The 19,290-nt window shown below is 42.4% G+C and overlaps 1 protein-coding gene across 3 annotated transcripts in view; it reads left to right on the top strand.

The window, feature by feature from the left end:
- The window catches only part of WDR62 (WD repeat domain 62), a 74,348-nt gene that overhangs the window by 2,214 nt on the left and 52,844 nt on the right, over positions 1-19,290 (top strand). For 2 of the 3 annotated variants that reach the window (XR_012802664.1, XM_075608725.1), the window contains exons 3-9: positions 1,425-1,487; positions 5,522-5,579; positions 9,886-10,056; positions 12,090-12,227; positions 16,796-16,978; positions 17,898-18,058; positions 18,270-18,459. Coding sequence is in view for 2 of the 3 variants with exons in the window: in XM_075608725.1 (XP_075464840.1) it covers positions 1,425-1,487; positions 5,522-5,579; positions 9,886-10,056; positions 12,090-12,227; positions 16,796-16,978; positions 17,898-18,058; positions 18,270-18,459 (964 nt within the window). In the remaining variant the exon portion in view is untranslated. The remainder of the gene's footprint in view (positions 1-1,424; positions 1,488-5,521; positions 5,580-9,885; positions 10,057-12,089; positions 12,228-16,795; positions 16,979-17,897; positions 18,059-18,269; positions 18,460-19,290) is intronic. The other variant, XM_075608726.1, reaches the window with a different exon arrangement.

The raw sequence follows: 19,290 nt of genomic DNA, 5'->3' as shown, positions 1-19,290 counted from the left end.
TGCTCACAGAATATACAGCACTATACTTGGCAGACATAATTGTAGGTCACCTTGGCATTTGATTAAAACAGTTAGTTACTGGGCATTAAATAATTAATTAATTGCACATATACAAGACATGAAAAATACCATTAAATATTACCTGTCAAGTCCCCATCTGGCCCAGATCATAAAAGATAGTTGGTGCTGAAGAGCTGTATTAGTAGCAGAGCTCTCAAATCACCACTTTTTATGAAAACACTACCACAATGTTTAGCATAGCACTGTAACGTATACTCTCGCTGACATGATTGTTTGGAAGGGGTTAACAAGAAACTACCTTCCAGTTTTTTGCTTGTCTCCCTGTAGTTTATCAAGGTGAGCAAGCATACCCCCAAATTCTTCACAATGCCCCAGTTACTCTGACACCACCAGGATTAATTTAAGGGCTTACACCTAAGGAGTGCCTGGTCCACTAGAAAAAAAAATGCACACATTTAACAGAACCCAATTGGTAACACGAGGATAAACACCTTCATTTAGAGCTTAAAGACCGTATACATAACATTTTAGTTTTAATATAATTCAAATATACAGTGCTTGTACAAAAGAATTCACAATTACATACTGTAAATAAGACAAGACCGTATTTTTTTGCCATGTGAAACTTTGACTGGTATCTTGGATGCTTGATGGGTTGCCCAAGGGGATTGTGGGGGAAAAAAACACGCACGCACGCATTCCCCAAGATGAATCTGATGTCAGATATAATTTAATTTGTTAAACCCATTTTCTCTTTCACGTGTGCTATAATCTCAGATCATATATTCTGTAGGGGTATTCCCTGACAGTCACATCTGTCACTCCCACCCCTGGCTTTTGTCCTCTTATCCCAGGTTGTAAAACTGTCGGTCACTTATTTTTAGGGCCATAGAGCATAGACAGTCCAATGCCCCCATGACATTTGATCCTGCTTGCTCAGGTACTCCCAAACACAACTCCACATGGATTTTACTTTAAGCGATTGGAGTGTTTCTCCCCCCCCCCCTTCCTCCCACTCAAAGAACACACTGACTAAAAGGTTAACACCCCACAGAAGGTGCAAGGCAATTCACTTTTTGCTGGATACCATACAGCATGTACAATTCTTAAGGCTATATCATGACGAGGACTATGCAAGGCTCCGTTATCAATGTAGCTCTACTGCACCCATAGTCTCTTATTCTGTGCTAGTTACCCCTCATTTTTCTTCTGTCTTGAACTATTGAATTTTTTGGAGGTGTGTGTGTGTGTGTATAGATTTTTCCTTCAACTGTCGTCCTCACTCCTACACAAACGTGCATTAGAAGCCGTAAAATTATCTTATAAAATACTACATGACATAATTTGTATAATGCATTTTCTTTATAATCAATGAGTGTTATTGATCTCTATTTCCTTTTCAGATGTGTCATCGTGCTTTTATGCCCAAGACGGAACAAGCAAACCCACATTTTCAATACATCAAGGTGATGTGCATATCTACTCAAACATGTACAGTAGGATCAGTTGACATCTACCTTTTTAAATCATCGATGGGTTGCAAAAATGTTTTTCAATTGCAATCTCACTTTGCTCCATGATCTATGTTCAGTTTTGTTCAACTCTTTCATAAGTTGCATTGTTACCTTCTCTGCAGCGCCCTGATGAACCGTACCTAATGCACGTGGGTCAATATTGACTAGTGGTATTTCATAAGACCCCTTCTGTTGCCGAGAGACACCTTAAAGCAGCAATACAGGATTCAGTATGTATGTATGTATGTATGTATGTATGTATGTATTCGACAAACCTATACATTTGCACGCCCCGGGCGAGAGGATTTAACATCGTGGCGAGCTCCTATTGGCCCATGCAGCACACGTTTGGTACTCGGTGGCGAGTAGATTTTTTTGTTCGGCGAGTAGATTTTTTGGTGATTTGTCGACCACTATATATTTCTTTAATGACAAGATTGAATTGGGCTGGGGGAGTCTCCGGGGAATCCCTTCTTTCAGAGACGCTTACGTCTGTAGGGGGCGCCGGTATCTGCAGCCAGGGAGATAGTGTACCTAACATAATGATGGCGTTTTAAATGTCCTGTGGGCCAATTGGAAGCTGTGATGTCATCCGGTGTGGCTTCCTCTGGACCCGTGTGATCGGGACATTTTAAACGCCACAGAGATACCGGCACCCTCCACGGAGGTAAGCATTTCTGGAAGCAGAGGGTCCACGGAGACCCCCTGCTTCAATCCTGTAATAAAAAAGACACCCGTATTGCTGCTTTAAAACTGGCCATTAAAGTGAATTGGCCATAATGTCTTATTTAATAGCACTGCCTAGTAAATGTGCTTTAATGTTTCTTTATGGGGAATATCTCATCCGTTAGATATCTGGTAAGACATCAAGTTTATGGACAACTATTTATATGACTAAAGTACTTAATTGACATATGAATAGGATATTCATACCTGGTGGTAATCCAAAATAAAACTGGTCAACTCGAGGTCCTTTAGAGAGCTTTGACATCACGGAATTTGGCTAATATCCACGTGGCCAGTGTTTTTGTTGGTGTTCTTGTCCCTGTATCACTTTTATTTTATTTTTTTTATCTTGCATTGAATGCCTATGCTGTAAACTGCTGCTTGCACAAATAACAATTTAAATAAAATAAATACCTGCAAAAGATAAAAGGCTGCACATTTGTTTCTCGACTAGGGTTGTATGACCCGTCAAGGGTAAGATGCTGCTGTCCTGAAGACCTGAGGGACAAGCGACTGCTGCATGGTACTTGAGGATTCATTAATCTCCGACCAGGGCAATTGCAGCGTGATCCTGTGATATCTGCCATTGACTTGAATGGCAGTGAACATGGAATCTCTGTGTGATGGCCAGTATTGGAGCTTAGTGAATCCTGACCACTTTGCTTGTATTAGTCATACAATAATAATATTGTCTACTCTACTTTTACCTGCCCTCAGAGAATGTAGGAAGGAAGCACGTGTGTAAGGCCTTTCACACATTTGTCTGGAAATACAATGGGGTTTACTAGAAGTGAAATCTATATATTTTTTTTCTTTCTCACAAGGCCTGCCAGTTGTTGGGCAAACTCCCATTATTGTTTTTTATTTAAATTTTTAAAAAAAAAATTTCCCTGACATGTTTTTCAAACTTGAAGCTATTAGTGAGTTATACTTATTAAAGGAAATATAAAGATAAACCAAGTTGAAATAATTAAGCTTTACCAGTTTGCTCTGATCAGGTTTAGGCAGACACTTTCTGCTGAAGGTGTCTGCGGCTGGAGAATGAGTAAGCTGCTGCCGAAAGTAACATGAACCCTGTTCACATACAGCTTCATTGGCCGGACATAATTAACTGGGTGGTAAATCAGATTAGCCTGCAGGTGACCATACATGACCTGTTTCTGTCAGATTTCATAATACTCCTTTTAGTCTTCACACTTCATTTGGGTTCTCCTTTAACACTAGACTTTATCCATGACCAACCTGATTTTATAGACATTCTAACAACTCCACATCTGTGCCCACAAGTTCAACTTTCTTCTATCTATTACAATGTGAAAACCATGGAAAAGGCTTCTCCAACTGATGGTAGATCAGAATCATTGGCTCTTGTATAAAGGAGGCATTCGTTCCACCAAGGCCAGTTATTCATAATGATAAAGCTGAAATTATAAATATAAAGAGTCCTCATACTTCACCTGCACGGTAGGGTCCTTTTACTTTAGCTCCTACGCCCCCTTTTTAAAAATGTTTGCCACCTATTCCTGAGTGAGGATAGCATGCCCACCGCCCCACTTTCGATGAAGAAGGTGAAGTACAAGATGTTTGTCGTGTTTAAACCAGAACGATAGTCACAATTTTGTGTCTCTAAACGTTCAGGATACTAATAGAGTATCCAGATGGGTGTCCCGGATAACGTGTGGGGGTGTGTTTTTTTTTTTTTTTTTTTTTTTGAGGGGGGCACCATCCAGGTCAGGTGTTTTCTAGAGGACCAATCCGTGATGGATGTGGTGTTCCAAAAATAGGTAACACCGACTAAAAGGATTCTCTCATACTGTCTCAAAGTTAGCCCTACTTGCCACTTAGATTGTAAGTTCTTCGGGGGAGGGTCTCCATTTCCTAATGTTTACTTTTATGTCTGAAGCTCCTATTCCCAATATGTCTCATCTTGTCACGTGTACACTATACAAATACATAGATTTTCTTAAATCTATTATGTGATAAAGCAGGTTAATATCATGGGAATGCCCCAAAAATTGATGTTACAATTTCAAGTATCACTCGATGGACCACTATCAGGAGGATATATCATCATGTAGTGATTATTAAATAGAAGGGATTTTCCAGACACTGCTGCGTAGCTAGAACAGTCGGAATCTGGTGCAGCAGTCGAAGAGGATATCACAAGAGGCACATCAAGGCAGAGAGGATCCTGGAGGATATTTTTACTCGAGCGATGCACTAGATTTTTCTTTGTGATGTCACCAAGCTTCTGGCAAGGTTAGCCCAGTAAGTAGCGGCCCATAGAGCACACTGGCTAAGAAGTTGGGCAGCTGATAATCGGATACCAAGGGGAATCTGGTATCCTTACCTTTTCAGTTTCCTTCCTCTTTGAAACATTGGATTCACTCATAACAATGATTCCTGGGGGAAGAGATATAACCTCTTAGATCTACAAGGAGAAGGTTCCAGGAAAGCAGATATTACAGACTCCATTCAATGAAAGCTAGGGCAGACTCCTGGGTGCAGAAAAGTGTATCTCCAGAAGAGATTTGTAATGCAACCATATGGTTGTCACGGCATACAATTATTAGACATAACAGAGGATTTTGTAGAAACCATATTTGCCAGACGAGTTTTACAGGTGGTTTCCTATGGTCAGTAGGCGAGTGATCACTCCCATTATGTCATATATGCTTTGATATATCCCATTATGTTCATGTTACCATAGGGATGCAAAAGAAACGGAGACATTTAATTACAATAGTTCCTTCATGGCAGCATGTATTTTTACTTAATTGTTTGGTGCGTTGAGGCCTCTTTCTATTTATCATTTCAGCTTTGTCAAAATAGCTAACTGGGCTTGGCGTGAATGCCTGCTTTATATCTGTCAATAATATGATTCTACCGCTAGCTGGAGAACAAGCCAAAATCAGTTTGATAATGTTATTGCATGATCAGATAATTAATTGGCCAGCCACATAAGTGGCATCTACTTTATCACAGGATTTTGTAACTAGTTAGTATAGTATATTCTAACCGACAATAGCAGTATCATTGAGTGAAAATGCTCCAAAAATAAAGTACAAAAGGTAAAACGAGATATTTCATTTATCATTTTCTGTGAGTTGAGGATGCTGATTTATGTACTGCTTTGTGACTTGTCTTCTGTGGCCCAGAAGTAGTGCCAGATGATCAAATCTGGCTTTCTGTATAAATTGAGTGACGCCCCTTGCTGTTCAAGCAGTACTTGTTAACGTTATTTATTTTTTTCTCCCTAGAAAACCACTGAGTGCTTTGTCGTTCTCACCAGATGGAAAATTTATTGTTACTGGAGATGTAAGTGCATCCACTGTGGAAAAGCCACTGTATTGGTACTGGATGATTGTCATTTTAAGTTTGACATGTCTTATGACTGTATAACTTTGTAGAACAGGGGTGTCAAACATAAGACTATGGCCCCAGTTACTGCGTCACGCACGTGTCGGAGCACTTGGCAGCACGTGCACCAGTAAAGGGCGCAGTCTACGGGTAGCGATGGGATGCGCGGGAGGCCATGTAAAAGTTCTCAGGGATGGATATCTGCACTACCATTGGTTGCCAGTCAACCATGTGACCACGTCACCGCACCGAAAGACAATTCTTGTCTTCCCTTCCAGCGGTCACGCCATCGCGCGCACACGCCGACTGGGGCCTCTCCCATAGGGGGTTGTACTTTGTGTGCGGCAGTTGCAGCCACCAGGGACGAAGCTTAAGGCCTGGGCTACATGCGGCCTGCCGAGCACTTTCGTGTTGCCCGCAGAGCAGAACTGCGGGTGCAGCATGGGGAAGCGGCTTCATCACCTAATTGTACCGGGAGATGGGGGAGAGCTGTTGCCTCCCATGCTGCTACCCACCTCCACTGCAGCATGAACTATTCAAGGCTTGCCAGGCTAGTAGTAGTGCCCGGTTAGTGATCGCATGTTCCTGCGACTGACCCCACGTGTCACACTGATTTCACCTCACCCGCTCGGCTCCTAATCAGCGCCGTCGGATCTGCTCTGTGACACTGCTGTTGAGGGTAAGTAAGAGGGGAGGGGTTTAGGGAGAGAAAGGAGTGTAACATGTAGGGGAGAAGCTGGCAAGGAGGGAGCTTGTGGGTGAGAAACTTGCTAGGAGGGGAGAAGATTGCTTAATGCTGACATCTAGCATATAACAGTACTACTACAGTATGTATTATTTGCTGATTTTTAAAATGTATGGCCGAAGGAAGTATAATGAAATCTAATCGGGCCCGTCATATAAAGGGAGTTTGACACCCCTGGTGTAGAGCATACAGTGGTCATAATCCCCAAATCACTACACTGCATATCTTATCTATGGTTTAGAAATTGTAACTTATTAATTCTTCACTGCCTTATTATATGTCCCTGAATATGCACAAATCATTTTTTATATTGTAGCTTCTTTTGAGCATTTACATCCTGTGCTCCAGTTTGTGTTGTATGAAACCCTGGGAGGCTACTATGGGTTTATGGAGAAAAAACAAAAAAACAGAAATACAACAAAACAAAAAACGTTAAAATATACAAGGCTGAAAAGATTAAGCTAATTTATTAAAAAATAATAAAAATTGCTACAATTGGAAATAAAGTGATGCAGCTGGTCCGTTGGGAGAAAAAACAGAATCCTACTCGCAGAATAGAGAGAGTAATCAGGCAGATATCAGCTTTGTCCTCCGTTTGCAGGGGGGCCTCTGTAGATGCACTCCGATGCTGTCCACACACTCCTAGAACTGGTGCAGAGGGCGGACCTTGGGGAGAAGAGCCTCTTGTTGCTTGTTTTAGTCAAATACCAAGCCTGATAAGCTGCCCACGCTTGTTGCTTCTAATTAGCTGATGAACTTCTACATAAAACGACAGCCGTGTCCAATTGGCAACCCCTGAGGAAGTCAGCTGTTGCTGGTGAAACGCATAGGGAGCGACGTCATCGTGCTACCTTGAGGCTGCGTGTTGTATACAGAGTGATTCCATGGCTGATGTGTAAGATGAACGCAGAGTTGTGAGGTGTGCTGTGCTGGATTGGCTAAGTGCTTGAGCTGCCTTCTAATTTACAACTGGAGACCGGCAGTGTTGACGGTGTGTGCTGGGGACGGAGGGCTCCAGCAGTATCTACAGCAGCCTATGGAGGAGCTTAGCTAATCATCTTATCACTGGGTTATTCCCTCAGCAGACGGTGATTAAATACAGCCACACCACCAAAAATACGCTATAATAATTTTTATATTTGTGGTAATGCACCAGGGTGCGCACTATTTCTTTTCATATATAGATACCATCCATTATATAAAGTAAAGTACCCCTGGAACAATGTTACCCAGAGTTTGAGTAATGTGGGGTAGCGCAGGTAACACTTAAGGATCACATAAATGTAACCCCCCCCCCCCCCCTCCCAAATCACAGCATTTATTACTACTTTAAAATTACTTAGGCTGTGGATACAGTAGGTGCACATGGCGTCACACGCGCCTGCCCCAGAGGCGATCCGTGGCCTTGGGTGGGAGAAACGCGACGGGAAGGCGTGCCCGTGACATCACGTGACCGGTTCGCCTTCATTGGCTGAACCGCTCACGTGACCCGGTCGTCGTGCGACAAAATCAATTTTTTTTTGTCTGCCCGAGAATCGCGGTCGAGCTTCATTGTGCACACGGTTGCACGCTCTATGGCCTGCCTCATAGAGAGGTACGGCCTTTGTTCGCGCCATCGCGTGGAGTACTGCACCGACACACTTTATTCGAGCAAATACCCAGTATGTACCTGGCAGATACCTGGAATGCGCCGCTCCTCACCTCTGACAAGCCCCGTTGCGTTTGCCTTCCCAGCCTGGGTTCATGCCTGGCTGACGGGCGGCTGATCTGTTAAATTATAATGATTAGGATTTAATAGGCTGCAATGCTTCGCGTGTCTACCAGATGGCATAAATTCATGAATTGTAATGCAGTATATATATATATACTGTGCAGTATTGCAGCCAGCGGGAATAAAATGCTTCAATCCCTGCCTGGAAAATACCTCAATGCACTCGGGCAGAAAACAGTCACAAACCTCAATACACCCGGGTATACCCGAATTCGTGGGACTAGCCGAGCTCGAATAAAGTGTGTCGCCAGTGTATGGACGCGGCCTTAATTATTATATTGAGTGAACTTAACTTTTATATCCTGTATGAGCACTGAGGGTGCCCTGCATTCGTGCGTAAGGCTTATGTGAAAAGAAAAGAGGCATACGGGCATACCCTGGTTTAAGGACACACTTTAAGTACACTCGCGAGTAAGTACATCTCGCTCAATAGGCAAACGGCAGCTCACGCATGCGCCTGTCAGCACGTACTGAACAGCAATACCAGCTCCCTACCTGTACCGAAGCTGTGCGCAAGCGGGGAGACTATAGAGCCTGTTACAAATGCCTTAATTACATCAGTTATGCACGTATATGATGATTGAAGTACAGTACATGCATCGATAAGTGGGGAAAAGGTAGTGCTTCACTTTAAGTACATTTTCGCTTTACATACATGCTCCGGTCCCATTGTGTACGTTTATGCGGGGTATGCCTGTATTTTTCTGAATCTTTAAAAATCAAACACTAAAGTGGTTTAACACAAAATGACTCATGACTGTGAGTAAAATGAAGAAATGCATATCACTGCCATGTCAGCAGATAATAATGTAGCAGATGTGTAGCATTTGGAGGTGAAAACAACAAATCTCAGATATTGGAAATATGGATAGTCACAACCCGAGGGAATACAATCTGAAATTCTACCCTATGCTGCACTTTGGTCTCTTATTCCGTTCTTCCTTTTCTCGTGTTTTGATGTCTATTCCGATTTTAAGCAAGTTTGGCTCACGACAAGAAGCCTCTATCTAGTGTATTACAAGTTGTAGTGGTCAGTATACAGGAATGACCTTGTGCAGGCTGTGCTTTGCATACAAAACATTCCGGACCCCACATAACTTGCAGACAGACTTCCCCCCGATGAGCTAGTTTTGTTTATACACTTCTCCCTCCACAGCAGAGGTAAATGAGAATGTTCACAGGTAGTGTTGGGACCTGCATACTGGTCATGTTGTGAAGTGGCTGCAGGCTTATAACGTTGTGACCTAAGGGTTTAACTAAATTATCCTTATTGATGAGAATAGTAACATTGAAGTATTTAACTACATTATGTATTTTGCCACATTGGATGTAGCATTGGGTATTTTTGTCTTTTGATTATACACTTACCTGATGTAACACTGCATATCACAACATCCCACCACAGGGAACAATGATCTGGCCTACATACATAGTTGCAGAATTGTTTGGAAAAGGGTACCTGAGTTTAAGGCGGGGACTACTTCTTCTAGTTTTATCTTTTATGCTCCACCTTCTGCTTTAGTGCACTATTTTTCTTATTTTACACTAGTTTCTGGCCTATGTTTATTTTAGTTTGAGCCTTCCCTTTTTCTGGTTGGTCTCTCGGCCAACCAGATGTCGTATTACCTGATTCGCTGGCTTTGGCAGCCAATCAGTTTAAGGCTTAAAAATATATCTAGTTTTTGTCATAACCAAGCCACTACTTTGTCAAATGATCGATGTACTTTTTTGAATATATTATTTTGTAGAGTGGGCACAAACCGGCCGTGCGAATTTGGGATGTGGCTGAGAAGGTCCAGGTGGCAGAAATGCTGGGGCATAAATATGGCGTGTCGTGCGTTTGCTTTTCCCCCAACATGAAGTATGTTGTATCTGTGGGATATCAGCATGATATGGTTGTCAATGTGTGGGACTGGAAGGTAAGAATATACACTAATCAAATACTATCATACTGTATATACTGTTTCGATGGTTACTAGAAATGCTCTACCCAGCCGAGTACCTTTTTGCTTCTCTTGACCTTTTTTGGATACTTTTCCAACATGTGTGTACGAGTATTACAGATTTTCTAGTGTTTACCATTGTTCTACATATTGATTTTGTTAGCATCTAGATGTCAGCAGGTGTATCATAAAAAGTTGGATTCAGTGTTATGTTAATTAAAGAAAAAACCATATCTTAATCTTCTGAAGATTCATTAACATTGGTATTGTGATCAGAGACCTGGATACATTTAAGAAAAAAATATATTGAAAAAAAAAGTGTACTTGGTTATACCAGTCCCCTGAAGGAGTAAATTTGTCCACCGCCAGGCTGCAGAATTAGAGTTGGAGCCAGTGGTTTTTGTTTTTTCGCAGCTGTGCCAGGAGAACTCGTGTAAACAAGGTTTGCAAAGCACTATGTAAGGCAATGGGGTCCGACTTCCACAAGCAGAGCAGTGGTTAACAGCTTTGACGCGGTTATTCTGCAGTCGTGGCCTTTCCAACACTACTTTTTTGCACCCTGTCCATTTATTTAACAATATCATTAATCTAATTATGCTAAATGTTATGGGTTATCTCTTTTTTTATTTTTTTATTTTAACTTCAATTACATCACACTGTCGTAAAAGACAATATTACTTTTTCTTAAGTTTGAGGTATACCTTTATGGTTATCCAAATGCTGACATATATGAAAAATGTTACAGTAACAGTTCCAATATACTTTTAAAAACTATCGCAAAAGACGGACCACACTCGCTATTTACAAAGCTTGGTTGGATTGGTGCATGGAAGAACTCCCTGTAAATGGTTAATGCTTTTGCAAAGCTTTATATCTCCTCTGAACGCTTGAAACGTCCATTTGAGACCCTTCTGTTTCTCTGTGTTTACGTTGGCCAACAATTACTCTTGGATACATATGCATTTAAAAATTCACTATATAAAAGAAACTGAAGTTACTGTCCTATGTCTAAGGCTGCGCTTATAGTGCCAGCGACGCAACGTTGCTTCAAAACTGCCTATAAGCCAATCACATGGCCGTCTGCCTTCCCCTTGCTGACGTCACTCCTCTTGTAACCAGCGACGTCTCCAAACCTTTCTCAATGGCGACGGGTGACGTCATCAGTCGTGTCGCCGGCACTATAAGCGCGGCCTTATACAAGCATGGTACATCAGAGGACATATTTGGCAATGTTACTTTTTCTAAAATACAGTACCAATTGCAATTTTCATCAGTCCAGTTTAAACTAAGCTTAAAATTAAATGTAAACAGTTGCATCATTTGGTACCACTACAGCCATTGTTTCTAAATGCAAGATGGTAAAAGAAAAATAAGGGATTATTAAATTGTACTATTGCATGGAAACGCCTTTTGACTTAAGTGGGGCTTATGTGCCCTAATGCCCTTATCTGCAGCCTTGCAGTTAAATGAGTAACCCCTTTAATGTTCCCTCTGTGTGGGTCAAGCTGAACCAAAGCTTGTCATGTCGCAATGAGTGTCCACCCTGAAAAATTGCCCTACATAAAATACCTCTTAAAAGGATGGAGAGGGCCTATACAATGCTGCACCTTTACTGCTGCGGAATGGGACAAATGGTCGCTGCCGGCGGTCGACCACAAACGTACCCTCTGCCACAGCTCATATGCCGCTTGAACCTCTGCTACCGACCGTTCCTATAATAAGAACTTTTTAGTGCTTAGGGGGTTAACTTTAGGGGTTTTAGTGGTTGGTGTAGGGGGTTAACTTTAGGGGAGGGGGTAGTGTTAGGGAGTTTTAAGACAAGGGTTAGGGACGTGGCGGCGACAGGTCTTGGTGGTGAGGTGAGTTGCGGCCAAGCGCCGGCTGTCATTTGGTCATAGCGAAATGGCCGCGACCAAATGTCCCACACCATACTGCATGACCCATAACTTGGCAAAAGAGTTACACTTCCGATTTGGATCAAATCTGGTTTGCACAATTTTGTTTTGCAGATCAACAATATTGTGGCTAAAAACAAAGTGTCCAGCAAAGTAACAGCAGTGTCATTTTCAGAGGACAGTAGCTATTTTGTGACTGTTGGCAGCCGCCATGTCAAGTTCTGGTATTTGGAGACCCCAAAAAAGCTTCAGGTAAGTGTATATAGATATATTGATTCATTCACTGAGTGATGCAGGAAAGTCCGTCACACAAAAGTGATGATAACTAAGTAATAGCATTCAACTGCAAATGACAAACACTCTGGCTGAAAAAATGTTTTGCACCAGTGTCTGCTCTACATGCCTGTACCCCTGAGATGTGGTTTCCACAAAATATAGTAGTTATATTACAGTCGGGGTAGGAGGTAGGTGGCTGTCATTACTCTGGAGAGCTGAGTATTCTTGCTGTTTTGTAATCCAGTAGCAATCAGATGTTCAACTCTTAAGTTACTTCATACATTCACAGAAATTATACTGAAGAAATACCATTTCCAATGATGGTAGTAGTGTGATTACCAAAGAGGCTATACAACCCATCAGCTTGAACATGTTCTAAAATGAACAAGGCTCTCCAAAGCTTCCATTTTGACATTTAAGAGGTCACTGCAGATAAGTGTGACTGACATTTAAATATAAACCCTTTCAGTGCTCTGCACTGCATTGCTATCCTATCTGGCAGCAAAAGTGTATCAATACAACACTGCATTCGTGGGGTAAAAGTGCTAGAGCAGCTAGCATTGAAATGGTCTAGGAACATTTGTTTGAGGCTGATTTACCACGACCAAGTCGCTGCTGACGTTAAGCCGCCACTCGCCTTGCCACCAAGGTAAGCCCCTAACCTTACCCTAAAAACCCCTAACTTAACCCCTAATCTACCCCCTACCTTAAAAACCTTGCACCCTTGCCCCTAATACCCCTTAAGTTAACTTACCAATCGACCGGTGGCCGAATGTCCAGCAGCGAAGGGTCCCTTGGCGACCAAACGCCGAGACCGACTTGGTTGCGGCAAAAGTGTCGCAACCAAATGTCCAATTCCATCATTGAAACGGTTGGTCTCAGAAACCTGACATCATACTGCCTTCACCATATTTTGTGTTAAATGTAATTACCCAATCTATTTATATAGATATATAAAATAGATTCTGTTTTTAAGTATACCCTTTGCTTGCTTCATTCATTGTAACATCACCGGAAGAAGAGATCAGTGTATCTCGAAAGCTCGTTCAAATAAAAGCATTTCGTTAGCCACAGAACGGTATCGTCTATTTATTTTTGATTATTGAAGCTCGGCTAACACGATACTGATACCTCTACAGAGACACAGCACAGAGACACAGCACAGAGACACAGCACAGAGACACAGCACAGAGACACAGCACAGAGACACAGCACAGAGACACAGCACAGAGACACAGCACAGAGACACAGCACAGACTTTTCACTTGTGCGCACATTCACATGTCTTAGACAGGGTCTAAGGCCTTGCCCCCGCTGCCTACTACGCTGCACGGACGAGAGCCCTCCCCTCAATGGCGCCGGGCCCGCTGCGAGGGGGGGCCGCAGCGCTCGGGCGAGAGCTGCTCCTGCGCTCAATAGAATTGAGAGCAGGAACTCGCGTCGAGCGATTAGGCACGCCCCCCGGCGGTTCAGCCAATGAGGGCGAACCTGCCGGGTGACGTCATGGCCGCGCCCCCGTCACTCCCCCGCCACGACCCCCCCCCCCCCCCCCGGTCTCTCCTCCTGCAGTGAGCTGCAGACCGGGGAATCGGCTGAACGCGCCGCCAATATCACGGGTGCGCGTTACAGCGGCGTGACCGGGGCCTTAGCCTAAGACATGTGAATGTGCTCACAAGTGATATTCTTTATTGGCTATATGCTAACGGTGGAGGTTTATTGTCGCCTTTTTCACCCACCATAACTTAAAGTGTGTATGTATATATATCTATATATATCAAAAATGAATAGACTGTACCGTTCTGTGGTTAACTAAATACTTTTATTTGTGCGAGCTTTCGAGATATCGATCTCTTCTTCCGTGAATAAAGCGAGCAAAGGTTTAACTTAAAAACAGTGCATTTAGGAATGTTATCTGTGACTGAAACCTAACACCCCCCCCCCCCCCCCGTGTAGTATGTGATTTTTATGACTTGAGGTGTTTATATATGTGTATATGTGTATATGTGTATATGTGTATATGTATATATGTATCTATCTCATCTCTATATCTCTCTCTCTCTCTCTAGATATCTCTCTCTCTCTAGATATCTCTCTCTAGATATCTCTCTCTCTAGATATCTCTCTCTCTCTCTCTCTCGATATCTCTCTCTCAATATCTCTCTCTCGATCTCTCGATATCTCTCTCTCTCTCTCTCTAGATATCCCTCTCTCTCTCTCTCTAGATATCCCTCTCTCTCTCTCTAGATATCCCCCCCCCTCTCTCTCTCTCTCTCTCTCTCTCTCTCTCTCTCTCTCTCTCTCTCTCTCTCTCTCTCGATATCTATCTCTCTCTCTCTCTCTCTAGATATCTCTCTCTCTAGATATCTCTCTCTCTAGATATCTCTCTCTCTAGATATCTCTCTCTCTAGATATCTCTCTCTAGATATCTCTCTCTCTAGATCTCTCTCTCTCTAGATCTCTCTCTCTCTCTCTAGATATCTCTCTCTCTATAGATCTCTCTCTCTCTCTCTCTAGATATCTCTCTCTCGTTCTCTCTAGATATCCCTCTCTCTCTAGATATCCCTCTCTCTCTAGATATCCCCCTCTCTCTCTCTCTCTCTCTCTAGATATCCCTCTCTCTCTCTCTCTAGATATCCCTCTCTCTCTCTCTCTCTCTCTCTCTCTAGATATCCCTCTCTCTGTCTCTCTCTCTAGATATCCCTCTCTCTCTCTAGATATCCCCCCCTCTCTCTCTCTCTCAATCAAATCAAATCAGCTTTATTGGCATGACGAAAGAGCATTTCAGTATTGCCAAAGCGTGAACAATAGGGGGTGGGGGACAACAACCACACGAACACCAGGGATAGGGTACAATGATTGCAGGGCATATGGGTAACAGTTTCACATAGGGGTGTGGGGGTTAATGTACGTCTCTCAGCTTGTGGCAGGTGCTGATATAGTGTGCAGCTAGTTCTGCTGTGGTTTCATCTTCTCCCAGGAGGATCGCCACTTTTCGGTTCTCCTCTGTATTATCAAAGTTCTGGACAACAGCAGCTAGCCTCTCTAGGTGTGCACTCCTCACTTCAGAGTATTGTGTGCAACGCAACAGGAAGTGAGTTTCATCTTCTACCTCACCTAGCTCACATCTTTGGCACAGTCTCATCTCCCGGGGCTTCCAGTTTTGTCTGTGCCTGCCTGTTTCTATTTCTAGGCTGTGGGCACTTATTCTGTTCTGGCTCAGGGTCTGTCTCTGTTTTGGGTCTTTTACCTTCAGTAGGTAGGGTGCCAGAGTGTATTCTCTCTTTAGGCTGTGGTAGGTCTCCAGCTTCTTTGAGCGTTGGATATCATTTTCCCATCTTGTCACATACTGCTTCTTCATTTCGTTGGCGATTGAGTTGATTTCTTTTTTCGGCAGGTTGTTAATCTGTGTGGGGTTTTGTCCTTGGAGTGAGAGGACAAGTTGTTTGATGGCACAGGGTCTAGTGAGGAGGTCCTGACTTTGCATTGCTCTGTAGCAGTAAGACTGTGGATGGCTGGTGTTTAGGTGAGCCCAGAATGTCAGTGCTCTCTTCTGTATCGTGAGCAGTAGAGGAAAGCGGCCCAGCTCCGCCCGGCATGCATTGTTTGATGTACTCCTGTGTACTTGGAGAAGGTATTTGCAGAATTCTAGATGCAGTATTTCTGTTGGGCTGGTATCCCATTTTGTGGAGTCTGGGTATGTTACAGGGCCCCACACTTCGCTGCCGTACAGAAGGATGGGTGTGATGATGCTGTTGAATATTTTCTCCCAGATTCTTATTGGTGGTTTGAGGTGGTACATCTGTTTCCTTATTGCATAAAATGCTCTGCGGGCCTTCTCCTTCAGTGTATTTATGGCCATCTCTCTCTCGATATCTATCTATCTCTCTCTCTCTCTCTCTAGATATCTATCTCTCTCTCTCTCTAGATATCTATCTCTTTCTAGATATCTATCTCTAGATATATATCTCATTCTGTGTAGAGCATCATATTCCTATTCTGGACGACTACTATTTAATATAAAGCAAAGTGTGTGTGTGTGTGTGTGTGTGTGTGATATAGATAAACACATACACAATACAGTATTACTAACATAACTGGTCCGAAGGGCTGGTCACTGGAATAGGTAAATAAATAAAAAATCCATGAGAGTTGTTCTGTCTTGTAACTTAATGAAATTGTTAAGTTATCAGATGTCATTCAAAAGAGCAACATTGTAGATCAGGTTAGATGAACCCGACATTAGTCTGGAGATGTCTTTGCCGTCAGTTTGTGAGGCTGAGACAAACTGGGAGTTCTTGGAGATTAAATGGCGGCCATGGAGTTTCCCTGACTGTGACGATCCTTAAAATTAAAATGGATTGTCAGTAGGTTTGGACATTTCTTATATAGCAAATTGTCACTTATTTACAGATCAAACACAAAGATTTAACTAATTAAACATTATGCCATTTGTTTCATTTTGGGTTTCCTTGAGACTACTGACAAATTACCAGGTGCTTTATGCAAAGTGATACAATGTTATACCTATTGTTTCTCTTTCACAGATTAATGGAACCGTGCCTCTCGTGGGAAGGTCAGGGTTATTAGGAGATCTTCACGATAATGTCTTTTGTGGCGTAGCTTGTGGGAAAGGCGGAAACTCTGGAAGCACTTTTTGCATTTCTCACTCTGGAGTCCTTTGTCAGTTCGATGCAAAGAGAGTACTTGAGAAATGGATCAAGTTGAAGGTAATATGGACATTTATTCTCATATGGTACATTTCTCATTGCACCCCAAACAAGTAATATTTTGTTTTGTAAATTGAAAATTAAAATTGATTTGGTTCAAACCGGAGAGTAACATAAATCATAAGTCTTCTGATAAAAGCTCTCAGGGATGTTGTGTGGACACAATCATAACAAGGTATTTTCTTATAGTGATGTTTGTTGATTGCCAAGCGAGTTTGCATGAAAACAGGATATGAATGGAGAAGATCATGTGTGGAGACATGTTATTATATCATTTAAATGCAAACACTGCTTTTAACTACTTGTAGAAAAAAGTCAAAAAAATTTCCAAATGTTATTTGAGCGCTACAATCCTAATAAAAATGGTAGATTTGATACAATGTAGGCTCAAAGCGGTACACTTGCAGAGGAATCCCTAGGTTTGAAAATGCATGTACAGTAGAATTGTATCAATTAAGAACCTTAATGTTGGCCCACTTAAAAGGTATCACAACCTACAATTAATCTACTTAAAGCAATAATATATGCCTTTCCCCTAACTTATTTTTTTTTTTTTTTTACGTTTGTGCTTGATCAGGGTGTACTCACAGCTCTAAGTAACCCTTTTCCTGCTAAATGTAACCTGGCATTGAGATTGAACCTGGTTCAATTCCCAGTGTCGGCTCCTTGTGATCTTGGGCAAATCACTTTATCTCCTTGTGCCTCAGGCACCAAAATCATAGATTGTAAGCTCCACGGGACAGGGACCTGTGCCGGCAAAATGTCTCTGTAAAGCGCTATGCAAGAACATGCTATTATTATTTAAATGTCCTTAGACAAAAATATGTTATGTTGAGTTGATTGCTACTTTAAGGATGCATGGATTGCTACTTTAAGGATGCAGCACAGTAAGTTCCCAGTACATCTCTGCTCCTTCTAGGTACCATTGTCAAATTGTCTCTCTGTGACAGAGAAGTTTGTTTTTTGTGGATGCGTGGAAGGGATTGTAAGGATATTTAATGCTCGGAATCTTCAGTACATTACAGATTTGCCCAAACCTCATTACTTGGGTGTGGATATTGCACAGGGACTTGATCCAAGGTAATTGCAAATATTCAGGTAAAGAAAAATTAATATAGATACTTTTAACTAAAATACCCAAATGGTTTGCATGGGGAATCATGATTATTTCTTTTTTATTTTGGATAAATCAATTATATAACCATAACAAATTAATATAACTTTTATTACTTCAGCGTTTATTCTGTAAAATGACCTTGCAAAACATTTATGTGTGGTTTCTCCTTCCTAGTATGCTATTTACAAAAAAGACAAACTCAAGCTTTCCTGACACCACTGCCTTAGTGTATGATGAGTGCAAGAAGTGGCTATGTTGTGTATATAATGATCATAGTTTGTACGTCTGGGACGTTAATGACACCAAAAAAGTTGGAAAAGTGTTTTCAGCTCTTTATCACAGCTCATACGTCTGGAATGTAGAGGTAAGTCGGAATTAACCCATTCAAACTTTGTTAGATAAAAATAGTATAGCGGGCCAACAGAGAGAAATTGCTTTTGATTTATTTTTCATCTGTAAGAGTGGCTGTTCTACAATTATAAAGAATGGTTTGACGTTCCGACTTTCTTTTTAACCTGCTTCTATTCCTGTGAACATTTTGAAAATACATGTAAATGACCAAAAAGTAAATAGAATGTTCTGATCAGTAGACAAGTGTGTATGTGGATATAATGTAAGGCCGAGGGCATGGTCAGTGCTGACCCGCTCTGAGCCGCGCGCACGCTTACCAGTGAGCACCTGCAGCCGCAATAAGAGCGGCTTTAACAGGGGCTCACGCACGCTTCCGCAGGCGTGCGGAGGCTTAGGAGACAGATTTAAATTTGCGGGTGGAGAGACGGTCAAGTGAGCGGTTCGCCCAATGAGGGAGAACCAGCTCCGTGACGTCACTGGCCCGTCCCCAGACCCTCCCCCGGACGGCGCGCGGACTAAGGCCAGGGAAAGCACCTGCAGTCCCTCAGCCTCCACGCGCCTCCGCATGTCTGCAGTCCCTATGGACTCAGCCAGTGCCAGGGCATTTATAGTCACTTGCAAGCTAAACTGACTTGTTGCCTCCCAGTTATGTTCAACCTAAGAAGCTGCCTGTAAATGGGATTTAAATTAGATTTAGCAGAACTGCTGCTCCTTCTCCAGCCTTGGATGCTTTTTCAGGATGTGCCTCTGTAATTCTTATGAGCGCAAACTGATGTTTTGGGAGACATCTTAAAATGTCTGGGCGAAAACTGATGACACCATGTTTTTTTGTTTTTATTGATTT

The sequence above is a fragment of the Ascaphus truei genome, chromosome 7, assembly GCF_040206685.1.
Source record: "Ascaphus truei isolate aAscTru1 chromosome 7, aAscTru1.hap1, whole genome shotgun sequence".
NCBI lineage: Eukaryota > Metazoa > Chordata > Amphibia > Anura > Ascaphidae > Ascaphus > Ascaphus truei.
The sequence above is the reverse complement of the archived record's forward strand: the minus strand, read 5'-3'. Positions and strand labels throughout refer to the sequence as shown.